The 14,943-nt window shown below is 41.0% G+C and overlaps 1 protein-coding gene and 1 long non-coding RNA gene across 8 annotated transcripts in view; one reads left to right on the top strand and one right to left on the bottom strand.

The window, feature by feature from the left end:
- The window catches only part of MAPK10 (mitogen-activated protein kinase 10), a 148,742-nt gene that overhangs the window by 113,195 nt on the left and 20,604 nt on the right, over window positions 1-14,943 (top strand). For all 7 annotated transcript variants that reach the window (XM_038769233.1, XM_038769236.1, XM_038769238.1 and 4 more), the window contains 2 exons: window positions 9,651-9,833; window positions 14,365-14,489. In XM_038769233.1, coding sequence (XP_038625161.1) covers window positions 9,651-9,833; window positions 14,365-14,489 — 308 coding nt within the window. The remainder of the gene's footprint in view (window positions 1-9,650; window positions 9,834-14,364; window positions 14,490-14,943) is intronic.
- Window positions 227-14,406, bottom strand: LOC119947645. Its single transcript, XR_005456510.1, has 5 exons — window positions 14,310-14,406; window positions 11,429-11,493; window positions 3,286-3,387; window positions 973-1,027; window positions 227-302 (listed from the first exon to the last, which is right to left on the bottom strand). It is a non-coding gene; the product is annotated as an uncharacterized LOC119947645 (long non-coding RNA).

The following is a 14,943-nucleotide window of genomic DNA, read 5'->3' as shown; positions in this document are numbered from 1 at the left end:
AGTTTGCTATTCACAGCTTGCTTACTGCTGCCAAGGAAATAGCCATTTCCAAATAGTGCTGACGTTTCTAATATTCTCAGGTAAAACAGATGGAAACTTTGGTCTTGGTTCCATAAGACTGTCACAATAACAGCATTCTCATGAGAAATTTCAGTAACAATTTGGGGCCATGTGAAATAGGGGAGCAAAAGGAAAATTCATTTCATTCTCCACATCACCTCTGTCCCCCACAATCCTCCATTTCCTCTTTTTTTCTTTTTCAGGAGTGATGCATGTCTTCTTCTGTCATTCAGTGAGGGTAGCTGGGTACAGAGATAAAAGAAGAGGGATATTTGAGTTGTGGGTTTTTATTTTATTTGTTTTTTGCTCGCTAGCTGGTCCTTCCCCAAATCTCCCTTTTTGTCCATATTCCAGCTTTCTGGTTTTCGTTTCTAGTGGCCACTGGCAATAAGTGCGCCATTATAATTAAGTGCTTAGTACAGTGCTCTGCAAACAGTAAGTGCATAATAATTCCACTGATTGAAATTTAATGCCATTTGGAATTCGGATCCCCTGAAAACAATCCCACGATGAGAGTGTCAGCCTCCCATTTGTTCAATCGTATTTATTGAGCACTTACTGTATGCTGAGCACTTTACTAAGTGCTTAGTACTCTGATTCACACACCTGTTACTACAGGGAAGCCCCATTTTCAAGTCCCCACTCGTGTTACAGCAGACATGCCCCCAAAATCAAGAGCAGGCTTTTGAAGCGGGAACTGCCTGCTCTGTCAGGACTCATCAAAACCCAGTCGGGAGAACTCCTCAACTTTCCTTCCTCACCAAATCTGCATCTCCAGGCCTCTTCCCAACACTCCTAAGTCAGGAGTGGCTACCCTTGATAAAGGAAAGGCCTTCTTTGGTGGCTCAGTTTGAGAGTCAATAAAATAGGCCTCCTTCTTGATTCAGGAGAATGATGGCAAAGCAGATTTACCTTTTCGAATTAGCATACAGTCTGGCGTTCATTTACAGTTCGGATGAGGTTGATTCTGTGTAATGAATGCAAATGAGACCTTTTTTTAATCACAGACCAAATTAATCGTTTAATTCTAATTGCAAAGCAGCATTAACATAGAGTAGATAGCGGTGGGTAGTTGTCTAATGTTGGTTCAGGAAGCCCAGGCCAAGCTCCTCCTTGTAGCTGACTGAAATCACTACCCCATGACTGGGGGAAAGAAGGAGTGAGGCAGGTGTCTTGCATACTCAAGGCAACGTAGGATCCAGTGCCAGAGACCCATCTGGAAATGTCTCCTTCATTAATTTGTCGTTCCGTTGCTGTGTTCTTGTTTACCTTCACTTCATTTTTATTTTCAGTTGACATGTGGTCAGTAGGGTGCATCATGGGAGAAATGATTAAAGGTGCCGTGTTGTTTCCGGGCAGTGACCGTATCCTTCCAAGCGGCCATTGACCCGTTAGGTTCTGCTGTCTTGCGTTTGCCCCTGTGCTTCAGCCTGCTGCTGACACATCTTATTCCAAATTTCCCTCAGAGAGCTATGTGAAGAAGTAGGGCCTAGTGGAATGAGCACAGGCCTGGGGGTCAGAGGACCTGGGTTTCAAACCTGGCTCCACCACTTGCCTGCTGGATGACCGAGTCAATTCTTCGTGCTCAGTTTATTCAGCTGTAAAATGGGGATTCAGTACCAATTTGCCCTTCTCCGTAGACTGTGATCCCCACGTGGGACAGAGGCTGAATCCAACCTGACTCTGCTTTATCTACCCCAGTGCCCAGTACAGTGCTTGGCACATAGCATTGAAGAAAAATTTGTTATTATTATTGACTCCCTCATTCCCACTCATGGAACTCCAATTCAACATAATTGCGGTACTTTTTGAGTGCTTACTATGTGCCAGGCACTGTACTAAGCATTGGAATAGATATAAAATAATCAGGTTGGGCACCATCATTCATTCATTCAAACATATTTATTGAGGGCTTACTGTGTGCAGAGCACTGTACTAAGCACCTGGGAGAGTACACTATAAAAATAAACTCATTCCCTGCCCACACAAGTTTAAGGTCTAAAGGACGAGCTTAAAGTCTAGTGGAGCTTACAGGTCCTGTCCCATGTGGGGCTCACAGACTTAATCCACATTTTATAGATGAGGTAACTGATGCCCTGAGAAGTCAAGTGACTTTCCCAGGGTCATACAGAGCCAAGAATTGGAACCCAGGTCCTCTGACTCCCAGGCCCATGCTCTTTTTGCCAGACATGCTGCTATGTGCTGGAAAACATGGATTTAGAAATGCTGGGGGATGTTGACAATGAAGTGAGGAAGCCTCATAGGAAGTAATGAGATTTTAGGAGAGCTTGGAATACGGGGGGAATGGGAAGATGTGCCCAAAGTAGCATTAAAAAAAAATGCTAAGGAAAGTAGAGCAGTATGGATTGAAGGCAGGGAGATCAGCAAGGAGGCTGATGCAGTAGTTAAATTAGGATGACAAGTGCCAGCATTGTGACAGTTCAGATGTGTGGAAGGGGCAGATTCTGGAGATTTTGGCAGGAATATGAGGTTTGGAAGAGATTGTGGGGTCAAGGATAATGCCAAAGTAACTGGTTTATGAGATCGGGAGGATAATAGTGTTGAGAAAGTCAGTGGGAAGAGAGGGCTTTAGAACTGATAGATTTAGGGAAGGAGGGAGTTCCAGTCTTGGGGAGCAAATATTTGAAAATGTATTTATGTATGTATGTTAGTCTCTTTCCCCCTCTAGACTGTTAGCTTGTTGTGGGCAGGGAGTGTGTCTATTGTTAGGTTATACTCTCCCAAGTGCTTAATACAAGACTTTGCACACAGTAACTGCTCAACATATACAATGGAATGAATGAATTAATTAATTAATTCATATTTATTGAGCGCTTACTGTGTGCAGAGCACTCTACTAAGGGCTTGGGAAGTACAAGTTGGCAACATATAGAGATGGTCCCTACCCAACAACGGGCTCACAGTCTAGAAGGGGGAGACAGACAACAAAACAAAACGTGGTCAGGTGTCAAGTCATCAGAATAAATAGAGGTAAAGCTAGATGCACATCATTGACAAAATAAATAGAATAGTAAATATGTACAAGTAAAATAGAGTAATAAATCTGTACAAACCTAAATACAGGTGCTTTGGGGAGGGGAAGTAGGTAGGGCGGGGAGGGGGTATGGGGACGGGGAGAGGGTATATGGGTGAGGGGATGGAGATGGGATATCCAGAGTGAGGAGTGGGTAGTCATTCATTCAATCGTATTTACTAAGCACTTACTGTGTGCAGAGCACTCTTCTAAGTGCTTGAGTCAAGGAGGTGATGAGATATAAGATGAGGAGATTTGGAGGAAAACTTGAAGCCAACACTAAGAGGTTTGTACTGGAGGTGGAAGAAAATGGGAAGTCAGTGAAGGGTTCATAGGGGCTGAACAGAACTTCAAGAAGATGATTCACATGTCAACTGCATAGAATATAGATTAGATTGGGAAGAGGCTGGGGGCAGGGAAACCAATACAGAGGCTTGATCCAATAGGCTATAATCGTGGGCAAAAATTGTTCATGCTTTTCTGTTTCTGTGTCAGCACCCATCCCTGCTCCTGGGAGCAGCCTCAACCACTTCACTTGGCAACACCTGCCTTGGGTGCTGCTATCTTCTCTAATGCAGCAAAAACCCACTGTGGCTGAATGTGCAAAAATTTAAAAAGCTAACTATTGCTATCTCAAGGAACTCATTTTTCCTTCCCCATGTTTTTTAATCAAGTAAAATAATGTTTCTTTTTTAAGTGCAGGGCTATAAACTTGGTAAGCTTTTGTTTGCAATTTGGGAATGGGTGTTTAATTGGTTCTTGCTTGCTTGAATTTAAAGGGTTTGGTGCTGCAAGGTTTATTTTCAGACCTTGTGTTGACAATCGGATTAGTCTCTTTCCTCCTTTTCTTTAACTGCAAAGATACTCCACAGTTTGTAAAGCCAATGAGCATTTTCTCTATTTTACATTTCCCAAATTGGCTGCTACCACACAATCAGAGAAGGCCCCTTTCAGTTGGACCTTTAGGTGGTGTTGGAATTTGCACTACCTTTCCAATAAATCATCCATTAGACACTGTGGGTCTGTTGGTTCCTTAACAGATTTCATACAGCATGTTAAATAAAGAAAATGCCCACAATGCCACAGTGCAGTTTATGTGCAAATGCCCCCTCCCCATTATTTTGGAGGGTAATGTCTTTCCTCCAGATTTTTGGGTGCTCTTTCTGGTCCAATAGCTGAAGTGTAATAATGACAATGATAATTGTGACATTTGTTAAGCGCTTACTATCTGTCAAGCACTGTTCTAAGTGCTGGGATAGATTGAAGTTAATCATTTTGGACACAGTCCCTGTCCCACATTGGGTTCCCATTCTTAATCTCCATTTTACAACTGAGGGAACTGAGGCACAGAGAAGTGAAGTGACTTGCCCAAAGTCACCCAGCAGACAAGTGGCAGGACTGGGATTAGAACCCCTTCTGACTCCCAGTCCTGTGCTCTATCCATTAGGCAACACTGCTGCTCAAGACATGTAAGTCCCCAAGAGCCAGGGCCAGTTTCAATGGCTTTGCAGTCATTTTTTTTGTTTTTGGTATTGTTGCTTTATTGTGTTTAAGTGCTCACTATGTGCAAAGCACTGTACTAAACACTGGGGTACACAGAAGATAATTATATGGGACACAGTACGTGTCCCGTATGGAGCTCACAGCTTTAGTCTCCATTACACAGATGAGGTAACTGAAGTACAGAGAAGTGAAGTGATTTGCCCAAAGTCACACAGCAGACAAGTGGCAGAGCTGGGATTAGAATCCAGGTCCTTTGACTCCCTGGCCTGATCCCTTTCCACTAGGCCAAGCTGCTTCCATAAATTAGATGTTATACTGGAATCTCTATGCAATACATCAGTTTAAAAGCATGAGTTCTGCATCCAGAAGTTTAGTTTGGAAATTAAAGATGAACTCTCTGAATTAGGACAGTAAAAACTGTCCTGCTGCTGGAAGGGACAGGAAAAATTAGTTGATGAGAGGAGATGGTGACATTTAAGGCAAATATTGTTCCAGCTTGCAGGCAGGTTTTAAAAGATTTTATCTTTATTTGCCATTACTTTAACATTCCCTCTTTTAGGCTTGTCTTTAAAATTAAGTTTTCAGAGGAGTTCTGAGAAATTATATTCATGGAGAATGAGATGTTTTTCACTGTGCTTTTTTTCTCCAAGACTAATTATCCTAATAGCAAAGGTCTTGTGATCAACATTATCACATTGCTTGTGTTTTAATAATAATAATAATGGCATTTATTAAGTGCTTACTATGTGCAAAGCACTGTTCTAAGCACTGGTGAGGTTACAAGGTGATCAGGTTGTCCCATGGGGGGCTCACAGTCTTAATCCCCATTTAACAGATGAGGTAACTGAGGCACAGAAAAGTTAAGTGACTTGCTCAAAGTCATACAGCTGACAATTGGTGGAGCTGGGATTTGAACCCATGACCTCTGACTCCAAAACTCGTCTCTTTCCACTGAGCCATGCTGCTTCTCTGTTTCACTGATGGTAATGAAAGAGGATATTTAAAGATATACCTAAGCTTATGTTTCACATAGCCCAAAACTTGTCAAATTATGGGGTGGTGAATAATTGGGAACTATAAATGAAAACAAGAAACAAAACAGATTAAGATTGGTCCCGAGGCCACATGTGCAGGTTTCAGGGTGTATTTCTGGAATCATTAGATATGAATCCCTTTGCTAGAATGTGCAGATTTGCTTTCATTAGCAGTGCCATTTTGATTTTTCCTGTCTGGAATGAATGACTTCATCAGTAATGAAGCACAAGATGGGATGACTCCTATTGGTTCCCTTAGCTGGACACCTGGATCTTGAAGGTAATTAATATGTGAAATTTCATTCCATTCATTATTAATGGTATTTATTAAGCTCTTACTGTATGCAGGGCACTGTACTAAGTGCTTGGTAGGTACAGTACAAGAGTTGGCAGACACGTTCCCTGTCCACAAGGAGTTTCTTCCCCTTCTAGACTGTATGCATGTTGTGGGCAGGGAATGTGTCTGTTTACTATTATATTGTACTCTTCTAAGCGCTTAGTACAGTGCCCTGCACACAGTAAGCACTCAATAAATACAGCTGAATGAATGAATGAGCTTTCAGTTTAAAGGGTAGTTCCTCCCTGAACCTGGGATTCAGACAGGAGGACAGCCGTAACTTTAGTATTGCAGATCAAATGGTTATCCAAGCAGGCAATGGAAGTTTCTAATAATAATGGTGGTATTTGTTAAGTACTTATTAGGTTCCAAATACTATACTAAGCGCTGAAGTTAGATATAAGACAATCAGGTCAGATACAGTGCCCATCCCACATGGGGCCCATAGTTTAAGCGTGAGGGAAAATAAAATCCCCATTTAACGGATTCCTATTCCTACTGATGTACAGGAAGTTAAGTGAGTTTCCTTAAGTCACACAACGATCAAGTGACAGAGCTGGGATTAAGAGCGCCTAGGCTTATGCTGTTTCCACTAGGCCACACTGCATCCCTGCTATGTAACAGCAGATAGGTGTTCTCATGAAAACTTCCAGCCATGTGGTAGGATAGAATAATAGTATTCAAAATGGATGCATGTGCAGAGAAATGTCAGGGGGATGGATCTGAAAACCTCCAGGAGAAAAATCACATCGCTAATTAATTATCTAATTGAACCTAAATAACAGTCTGGAAATCTATATTCCCACCACCTACCAAAGGAAAGAATAAGGATAATAGTCTTATGGTACACATCAACTATAAATTCTCTTTTTCTCAGTTTTTATTAAGGAATGAAAATCAGAACTTGTTTTTAATAATCCACCCATGTTTTTTCTCCTTTAGTCATGATCTTCTGCCTATGAAATCAAAATGACATTTCTTTGAAAGGGCATGAGGCATCCCAGGCAAATGAAGGTGATGTTAGCAAGAGAATAACAAGCCTGTTCCTTTTAAGCACACTGATATTCACCCATCCCTGGGCCCCACAGAGATTACTGCACATGCCCATCTGTAACTTATTTTAATTTCTGTCTCCCCTCCATTCTGTAAATGCCTTCTGAACTGGGATCACCTATGTCTCCTGTTTTGTACTGTACTTTCCAAACACTTTAGTACAATGCTCTGAACAGTAAGCACTCAGTAAGTACCGTTGATTGATTGACCCGGATACCTTATACCGTGTGTCAGGACTAGGGCAAGGAAAAAAAAAACCCCAAAACCTTTGCTCTCACTAACGTATGTTAAATTCTAAATTTTCAGTACTGGGAATCTGATCCTTTGACGGAAAATCCCTTACTATGTGAAGATTTAAGATTCCAATTTTTGGAAGTTATTCATGAATAGATGGGCCTTCCGTTTCTAAGTGAAAGCAAGTATTTCTTTGCGGTTTAGTCAATTCCAGAATGTCTGGAAAGCTTCCCCCTGGAAATGAGCTGAAAAGAAGGAAATTTGTTATTTAGAAATTTAGTATTAAGGAAGAGTGCAAGTGGGTGACTTTTGAAAGATATTGGAAGCCCTGAAAACGTATTTGGTTACTGAAAGCTTCTGCTATGAGATAAAGCACCCTGCAATAGTTCTTCATTCTTCATCATGCTACTGGTAAAGTGGAGCTTATTCATTCATTCCGTCATATTTATTGAGCTCTTACCATGTGCAGAGCACTGTACTAAGCTCTTGGGAGAGTACAATACAAAGATAAACAGACACATTCCCTGCTCACAACTATCTTATTTGTCTAAGATCAGCCCTGGATGGAAATGTCTTCATCTGACTCCCTTTATGGATTAATGCAGGCTTACCTTTTTCTTTTATTGTATTTGTTAAGCGGTTACTCTGGGTCAAGCACTGTTAAAAGCACTGGAGTAGATATAAATTAGGTTGAACAAAGTCCCTGTCCCACATGGGGCTCACAGTCTAAGTAGGAGGCAGTAAGATTGAATTCCACTTTACAGTTGAGGAAACTGAGGTACTGAGAAGTTGAGTCACTTGCCCAAGGTCACACAGCAGACTTTTAGCAAAGCTGGGATTAGAATCCAGGTCCTCTGACTTCCAGGCCCCTGCTCTTTCCACGCTGCTTCTCTCTCCCAAGAGATACGCAACATGGAGATACCTCTATGATTGTCTGACACTTCGACATTTCAAAGCATCATTGATCCATGCCAAAGCAGTTGAAACAATTATGGACTCTCCCTTACCAGCTATACTATTGCAATTAAGAAGTCTTGCATTAACTTTAAAGAGAGAAAAAGCTGGCCTGCTACAGGTTTTCTTTATAGAGACAAGAAGAAGGTGGCTGTTTACTCTCAATTGGAGGCTTTTCTTGCTCAAGTGGAAAAGACACCACTCCAGTCAGCAGAACACAGCTTCTGCTTTTGCAGCCTCTGGAAACATTCATAATCATACTGCAACTCCTTGGTGAGTCAGCGGCAGGATATTAGGCTCGCAATTTTTTTGACAGACATTAAACCGTAGTTTAATGATGCCTCATGTAACAATATATGCAGTACATAAATTCTGTATCATTTTTTCCAGGTATGGTAAACTGACCCCAATTTATAACATGTACATCTGTGGGTAAGTGAAGCCCACGATGTAGCTGTAAAAATAATCCATATTTTTGAGGGCCATAACAGGGCTATATCATGGGGTTTACCTGTATGAAGTGTTATAGGAATGTGTGTAATCACTGGCTTAGGTGGCATGGTAGTATTGCATTTTTAACAATAGAAGTTCTAAGCAAGTACAGCTATGTATTTCTCATAGTCTTTGCTTTTGAAAGTGGTATCACCCAAGGAGAGGTAAATGGTAAGTCAAAGTGTATTTGTTTGAACTCTAACAGAAGACTTGAGCATTCAACTTTGCAGCCTTAATGGGTGAAATTTCAAATCCCTGGTGCCGTAGGATTCTTGGATTTAAGATAATCTTCAAAAACTCATAACTAGTTTCCTTTCTAACACACGCTACCAGTATCTCGAAAATGACATGCAGGTAAGTTATTCTGAAACAGATGGTTTGCATTTCTAAGGATCCAGAAATATCCTAATACTAACAAATGTGATTTTTGCCTGTCAATAATACTCCTACACTCCATGGACCCAACAAAATCTTGGTTTCCATCCATGGTTCAATTTCTCCCAAACTTGGAGTTTAAAACGAAAATGTCCAAGTGTGAAAGTTATCTGTTATTTGTAAAAGATCAGTTAGGGTGGTGAAATGAAATGTTAATGAAGATTTCTAAATGTCCTTTGAGAGCAATAATTCTTTAGGACTTGATATAACCTGTCTTTACATGTGGAATTTCCCATAAAGAAAAAGTCATGGAAACAATCCTTTATCTCATAGATTGTACTCAGCACTGTAGACCCCTCAGAAGAAGATAAGAGCTAAAGTAGAAGCATCAAAAATATTAAATTGGGGGCATTTTCAGGCCAACACATGCTAGAAGAGGGTCTCACCCCATAGTCTCATGCTTTGATGATGAACAAGTTAGTGAAATTTGAGAGAAGTCGGGTACCTGACCAGGTGGAAGTTAATAGGTTGTAGGCTGCATTTTTGTTTCTTTCCTTAACTATATACTCCTCAGATATCGACCAGTGGAACAAAGTCATTGAACAACTAGGAACACCTTGCCCAGAGTTTATGAAGAAGTTGCAACCCACAGTGAGAAATTATGTTGAGAACAGGCCTAAGTATGCAGGTCTGACTTTCCCCAAGCTCTTTCCTGACTCCCTCTTCCCAGCTGACTCAGAGCACAATAAACTCAAAGGTACGTACCAGGAAACAATGTCCTATTGCAGGTGGAAAAGGTTCAAAAGCTGTCACTCCCCAACTTTGACTTAAATCATCATCATAATTGCAGTATTTCTTAAGCACTTACTAAGTGCTGGGAGAGACAGAGGATAATAATAATGGTGGCATTTACTAAGTGCTTACTATGTGCCAAGCATCGGGCCCTTCCGGAGGTTCATAGGGTAACTAGGAGGCACAACAAGAAATCATCTTTCTAGCTCACTTTCTGCCTAAAATAATTGTCTTGAGTTTTCTAATTTGAAACACAATGCAAATTTGAGGGATGCAGAACAGTCTTTTGGCAATTTCATATGTCTGGAATGTTTCATTTATTTTCAAAATGAGAATAGAGTGTCTTGGGCATTCTTCACTCTAATGGGCACCTTATGCAGAAAATATTTCCAGACTTGAAAAAAGACTCCCTGGTAATATTTTCAATTTCCTTTTTGGACTATAATTTTAATGGCTCTGAATCTTCTCTTGCTTGCATGATTTTAGATTCTAGCTGTAGCAGTAGTGCAGCTTCAGCACACTAGAATTTTTTAAAACATCCAACTTTCTCTTTTTAAAGGGAGTTACCTGCCGAATCTATTCAAAGGCTGTTGTACAATTTTTTAAAAGGAGAAAATTCAGGACTCCCGGCTATGAAAATACAATGTCTCAGAGGTCTGGGATCTTCTGTTAAGATGGATAGAGTGTTTGGCGTTTCCAAACTTCCAGGTCACAGGACCAGATTAATTGTTTTTGTTGCCTATACCACCAGCTAAATAGCTATACATGATACTCTCAAAGCCAGCTAGTGAGAAACAATCGTTTCTATTTCAGTACTTTAGGAATGCACAGGTGGTCAAGAGTTGTCATTAGCAGGGATTTGGGGTCAGCGTGGCTCAGTGGAAAGAGCACGGGCTTTGGAGTCAGACGTCATGGGTTCAAACCTTGGCTCTGCCAACTGTCAGCTGTGTGACTTTGGGCAAGTCACTTAACTTCTCTGAGCCTCAGTTACCTCATCTGTAAAATGGGGATTAAGACTGTGAGCCCCCTGTGGGACAACCTGATCACCTTGTAACCTCACCAGTGCTTAGAACAGTGCTTTGCACATAGTAAGCACTTAATAAATGCCTTTATTATTATTATTATTGTTGTTATTATTTTGTTGAGCAAAATAGGTTCATGGTCATTCTATCTGAAAATAATGCTAAACTGGTCAAGCTTGCAATCACACACCAAATGACTTGCCTAAGGTCACACAGCAGACAAGTGGCAGAGCCGGGATTAGAACTCAGGTCCTTCTGACTTCCAGGCTGGTGCCTTATCCACTATACCACACTGCTTCTACATATTAATGTCTGCTTCCCCTTCTAGACTGTAAGCTTGTTGTGAGCAGGGAACCTGTCTATCAAATCTGTTATATTGTACTCTCCCAAGCACTTAGTACTGTACACTGCACCCTGTAAGTACTCAATAAATATGATTGATTGAGGGGATGGAAAACATATCCTCTGCAGAGCCATTCAAGGAATTCAGGCTTGTTAGCCTGAAGAAGTGAAGGTTTACAGGTGATTCAATACCTACCTTTACCTCTCTGAGATGTCTTTGTGGGCTGCCCATTGACCAGTTCTCCAAGAGCACAGTTCTCTCTGGAAAAGAAGAATTAAGTTGAAACTAAAGTTGGAGAGAGATGGGATTTGATTAGACAAGAAGAATTTCTATACTGTTACATGGTGCTGAATCACTGGGAGGTTGTGGGGTCTCCAGCACTTGAGGTCTCCCAAAATGGGCACCCACATTTTTGGGATGTTTTATACCACTGTTGGAAGGAGGGTAGGAAGGTAGTCCCAGCTCAATCTTGTCCTAATTCCCAGAGGGATAAATCAGCAGGATGGCCCCTCTAGGTGGGATCATGACTTGGAAGCAGGAAATGAAAATACAGTTGTGTTTGGAACTGAGGGAATTCTTGGTCCCAGACAAATAGGGAAATCTATATTGTCTGCCCAGTCAGAGATATGTGTCTCTGAATCAAATGGAAGAAAGAAAGAGAGTCTGAGAAAGCACTTCTTGGCTATATTGTGTTTTTATAAATTGACTTTTGGTTAGAAGGTAGGAAGATGAATGGTTGATTGGTGAAATAAAGTCTTCCTTCTCTCTTTTCTGTAACATTAATTTTATCAGCCAACGTAACCATTAATCTAGGGACTGCTCTCCTGCTTCTGTTTTGCCATGTGATTTCATTATTACAAATTGATATCTGACAAATTGAGCCAGTAAACTTTGTTCCCATTATAAGACTCTTTACTTCCCATGAGAAATCAAAACGAATATGGAACGTAGCTAAGTCGATTAGAATACTTGTTTGGCAATGAACAAAGAACTTCATACTGAGAAGCAGCATGGTCTAGTTGAAAGAGCATGGGCCTGGAAGTCAGAGGACCTGGGTTTTAATCCCAGCTCCACCACTTATCTTTTGTGTGACTTTGGGCAAGTCACTTTATTTCTCTGTGCCTCAATTACTGGATCTGTAAAATGGGTATTAAGACTTGAGACCTAAATAGGACAGGGACTGTGCCCAACCTGGTTTATCTTGTACCTACCCCAGGGCTTAGTACAGTGCCTGACACATATTAAGCATGCACCTTTTAAAAGATAGTTTCCTTGAGAAATACTTCCTTGTATTAACATTATAGCAATCAAAGTGGTAAATTCAATTGTTTGATTAGATGATTAAATGAATGCTGAAGTTTTAGCAGGGAGAGCGTAAGAAGGGAAAATAAGGACTTGGCTTTTGTGAAGAGAGGATAGGGAGACATTTACTCTCTGAGAACCATCTCTGAAACCTAGGGCATTTCTCCAAATCCTGCTATTTCCTAGTCTTTAAAATGTAAATCTCAAGGAATTTCCTCACAGAGAATTAAGTGAAATTTATTCCTTTTCATGAAGGAGAAAAAGATAAAAACAGTTGATCATTTTCTAGTTATGTTAATGCTTAGATTTGTGGAAATAACATTCACCAAAAAGAGTCAATCATCACATTTGCATGTTGAGGTGATTTTTCTATATCCATGAGATGTTGCCAGGGCTAGATGAGTAACAAGAACTCCTTTGAACAGATGAAGAGGGGAAACACTGAAATTAATTGATTTTTCCCCCCTACGTTCCCTGCATTGGTAGCAGACTGAGGATGAGATTTCTAGGATTCCCAGCTGGTACTCAGACTCCTGTATCAGCCTTTTTTTTAATGGTATTTAAGTGCTTTCTATGTGCCAAGCACATAGATACATACATATGTACGTAGATACAAGACAATTGGCCCGGACACACAGTCCCTGTCTCACATAGGGCTCACAGTCTTAATCCCCATTTTACAGATGAGGTAACTGAGATACAGAGAAGCAAAGGGACTTGCTCAAGAGACCATAGTGGAAAGGTGGCAGAGCTGAGATTAGAACCCAGGTCCTCTAACTCACAAGCCTGGGCTCTTTCCACTAGACCACACTGCTTCCATATTGATAGTCAAATAGTTGAAACTCAGCAGACCAAAATTTCTTTCCATCCAGACTTTTCCCGCTTTGACTAATTTCTGGCTGTAACATAGTTTTCAAAATCCACATAATGAAACACTCCTGTGACAACTCAGGGCTTCCCAGCCCCAGAAAACAACACCTTTATAGCTGAAGGCATGGGAAAACAGGAAATACCTGTCTTTTCCCACAAAAGACCCAGGGCTTTGGTTTGTGTAGCAGTGAAGGTTCTTGTTTTCATTCATTCATTCAGTCATATTTATTGAGGGCTTATTGTGTACAGAGCATTGTACTAAGCGCTTGGGAAATACAAGTCGGCAACATATAGAGATGGTCCCTACCCAACAGTGGGCTCACAGTCTAGAAGGGGGAGACAGACAACAAAACATCTAGACAGGTGTCAAAACCGTCAGAATAAATTCGAATTATAGCTATATGGACATAATAATAATAATGGCATTTATTAAGCACTTACTATGTGCAAAGTACCGTTCTAAGCACTGGGGAGGTTGCAAGGTGATCAGGTTGCCCCAAGGGGGCTCACAGTCTTAATCCCATTTTACAGATGAGGTAACTGAGGCACAGAGAAGTTAAGTGACTTGCCCAAAGTCACCCAGCTGATAATTGGCAGAGGTGGGATTTGAGCCCCTGACCTCTGACTCCAAAGCCCGTGCTCTTTCCACTGAGCCATGCTGCTTCCCCAATGATCTTCCAGAAGCACCTCTATACCCTGAGCCCCCCTGTACTAGTTCCCTCCTCAGAGATGGAGACAATCCAGGGCTTATGCTTTACCACAGTCCCCCAGTTTTTAGTTTAGAAACTGCTTTACCATTAACAAAATAAGTAGAGTAGTAAATATGTACAAGTAAAATAAAGTAATAAATCTGTACAGATATGTACAAGTGCTGTCCATACCCATTGGCGATTCGCCCTCTTACCAGCCAAACTTTCTGCCTTGGACTGATTTTGTTTCTCTGCTTGTTGTGGTTTCAGCCAGCCAAGCCCGGGATCTTCTGTCCAAAATGCTGGTGATTGACCCTGCCAAAAGGATATCGGTGGATGAAGCTTTGCAACACCCATACATCAATGTCTGGTATGACCCTGCAGAAGTGGAGGCGGTAAGGAAGCCATTTCACTCTCTTCCACTCAGAAAACCAGCCCTCTGTTCTCTCGCTATCATATTCTTGAATAGTTTGAATCAGATTTTAGCCATGATGATGATGCCTCTCCTGGAAACAGGTGCGTGTTTTGTATGAGTAAAATATGCCAGAATTCATTTCTTGTTTGAGATTATCCATCGCTCCTCCTATTCCTTTTTTTTCCCTTCTGTCTTTCTGTCTCTTCTTAGAGAATCATGTGGGAAGATATTTATTTACATTCCTGTTTTTAATTTATGAACTCTATTCTTCTTTCCTCCAATTTATGGGGGTAATTCATTGGGATCACTGGTCATGAGACCTGCTCATCTTCAGATATGTAAACCGTAATCTCATTATTTCATTTTACTCCAAGAAGTATCTTGAGAAATTGTACAGGAAAGATACATTTGGGAGCAGATTACATTTATTAGAT

This window comes from Tachyglossus aculeatus, chromosome X5 (assembly GCF_015852505.1).
Source record: "Tachyglossus aculeatus isolate mTacAcu1 chromosome X5, mTacAcu1.pri, whole genome shotgun sequence".
NCBI lineage: Eukaryota > Metazoa > Chordata > Mammalia > Monotremata > Tachyglossidae > Tachyglossus > Tachyglossus aculeatus.
This window is presented reverse-complemented; position numbering and strand designations above follow the sequence as displayed.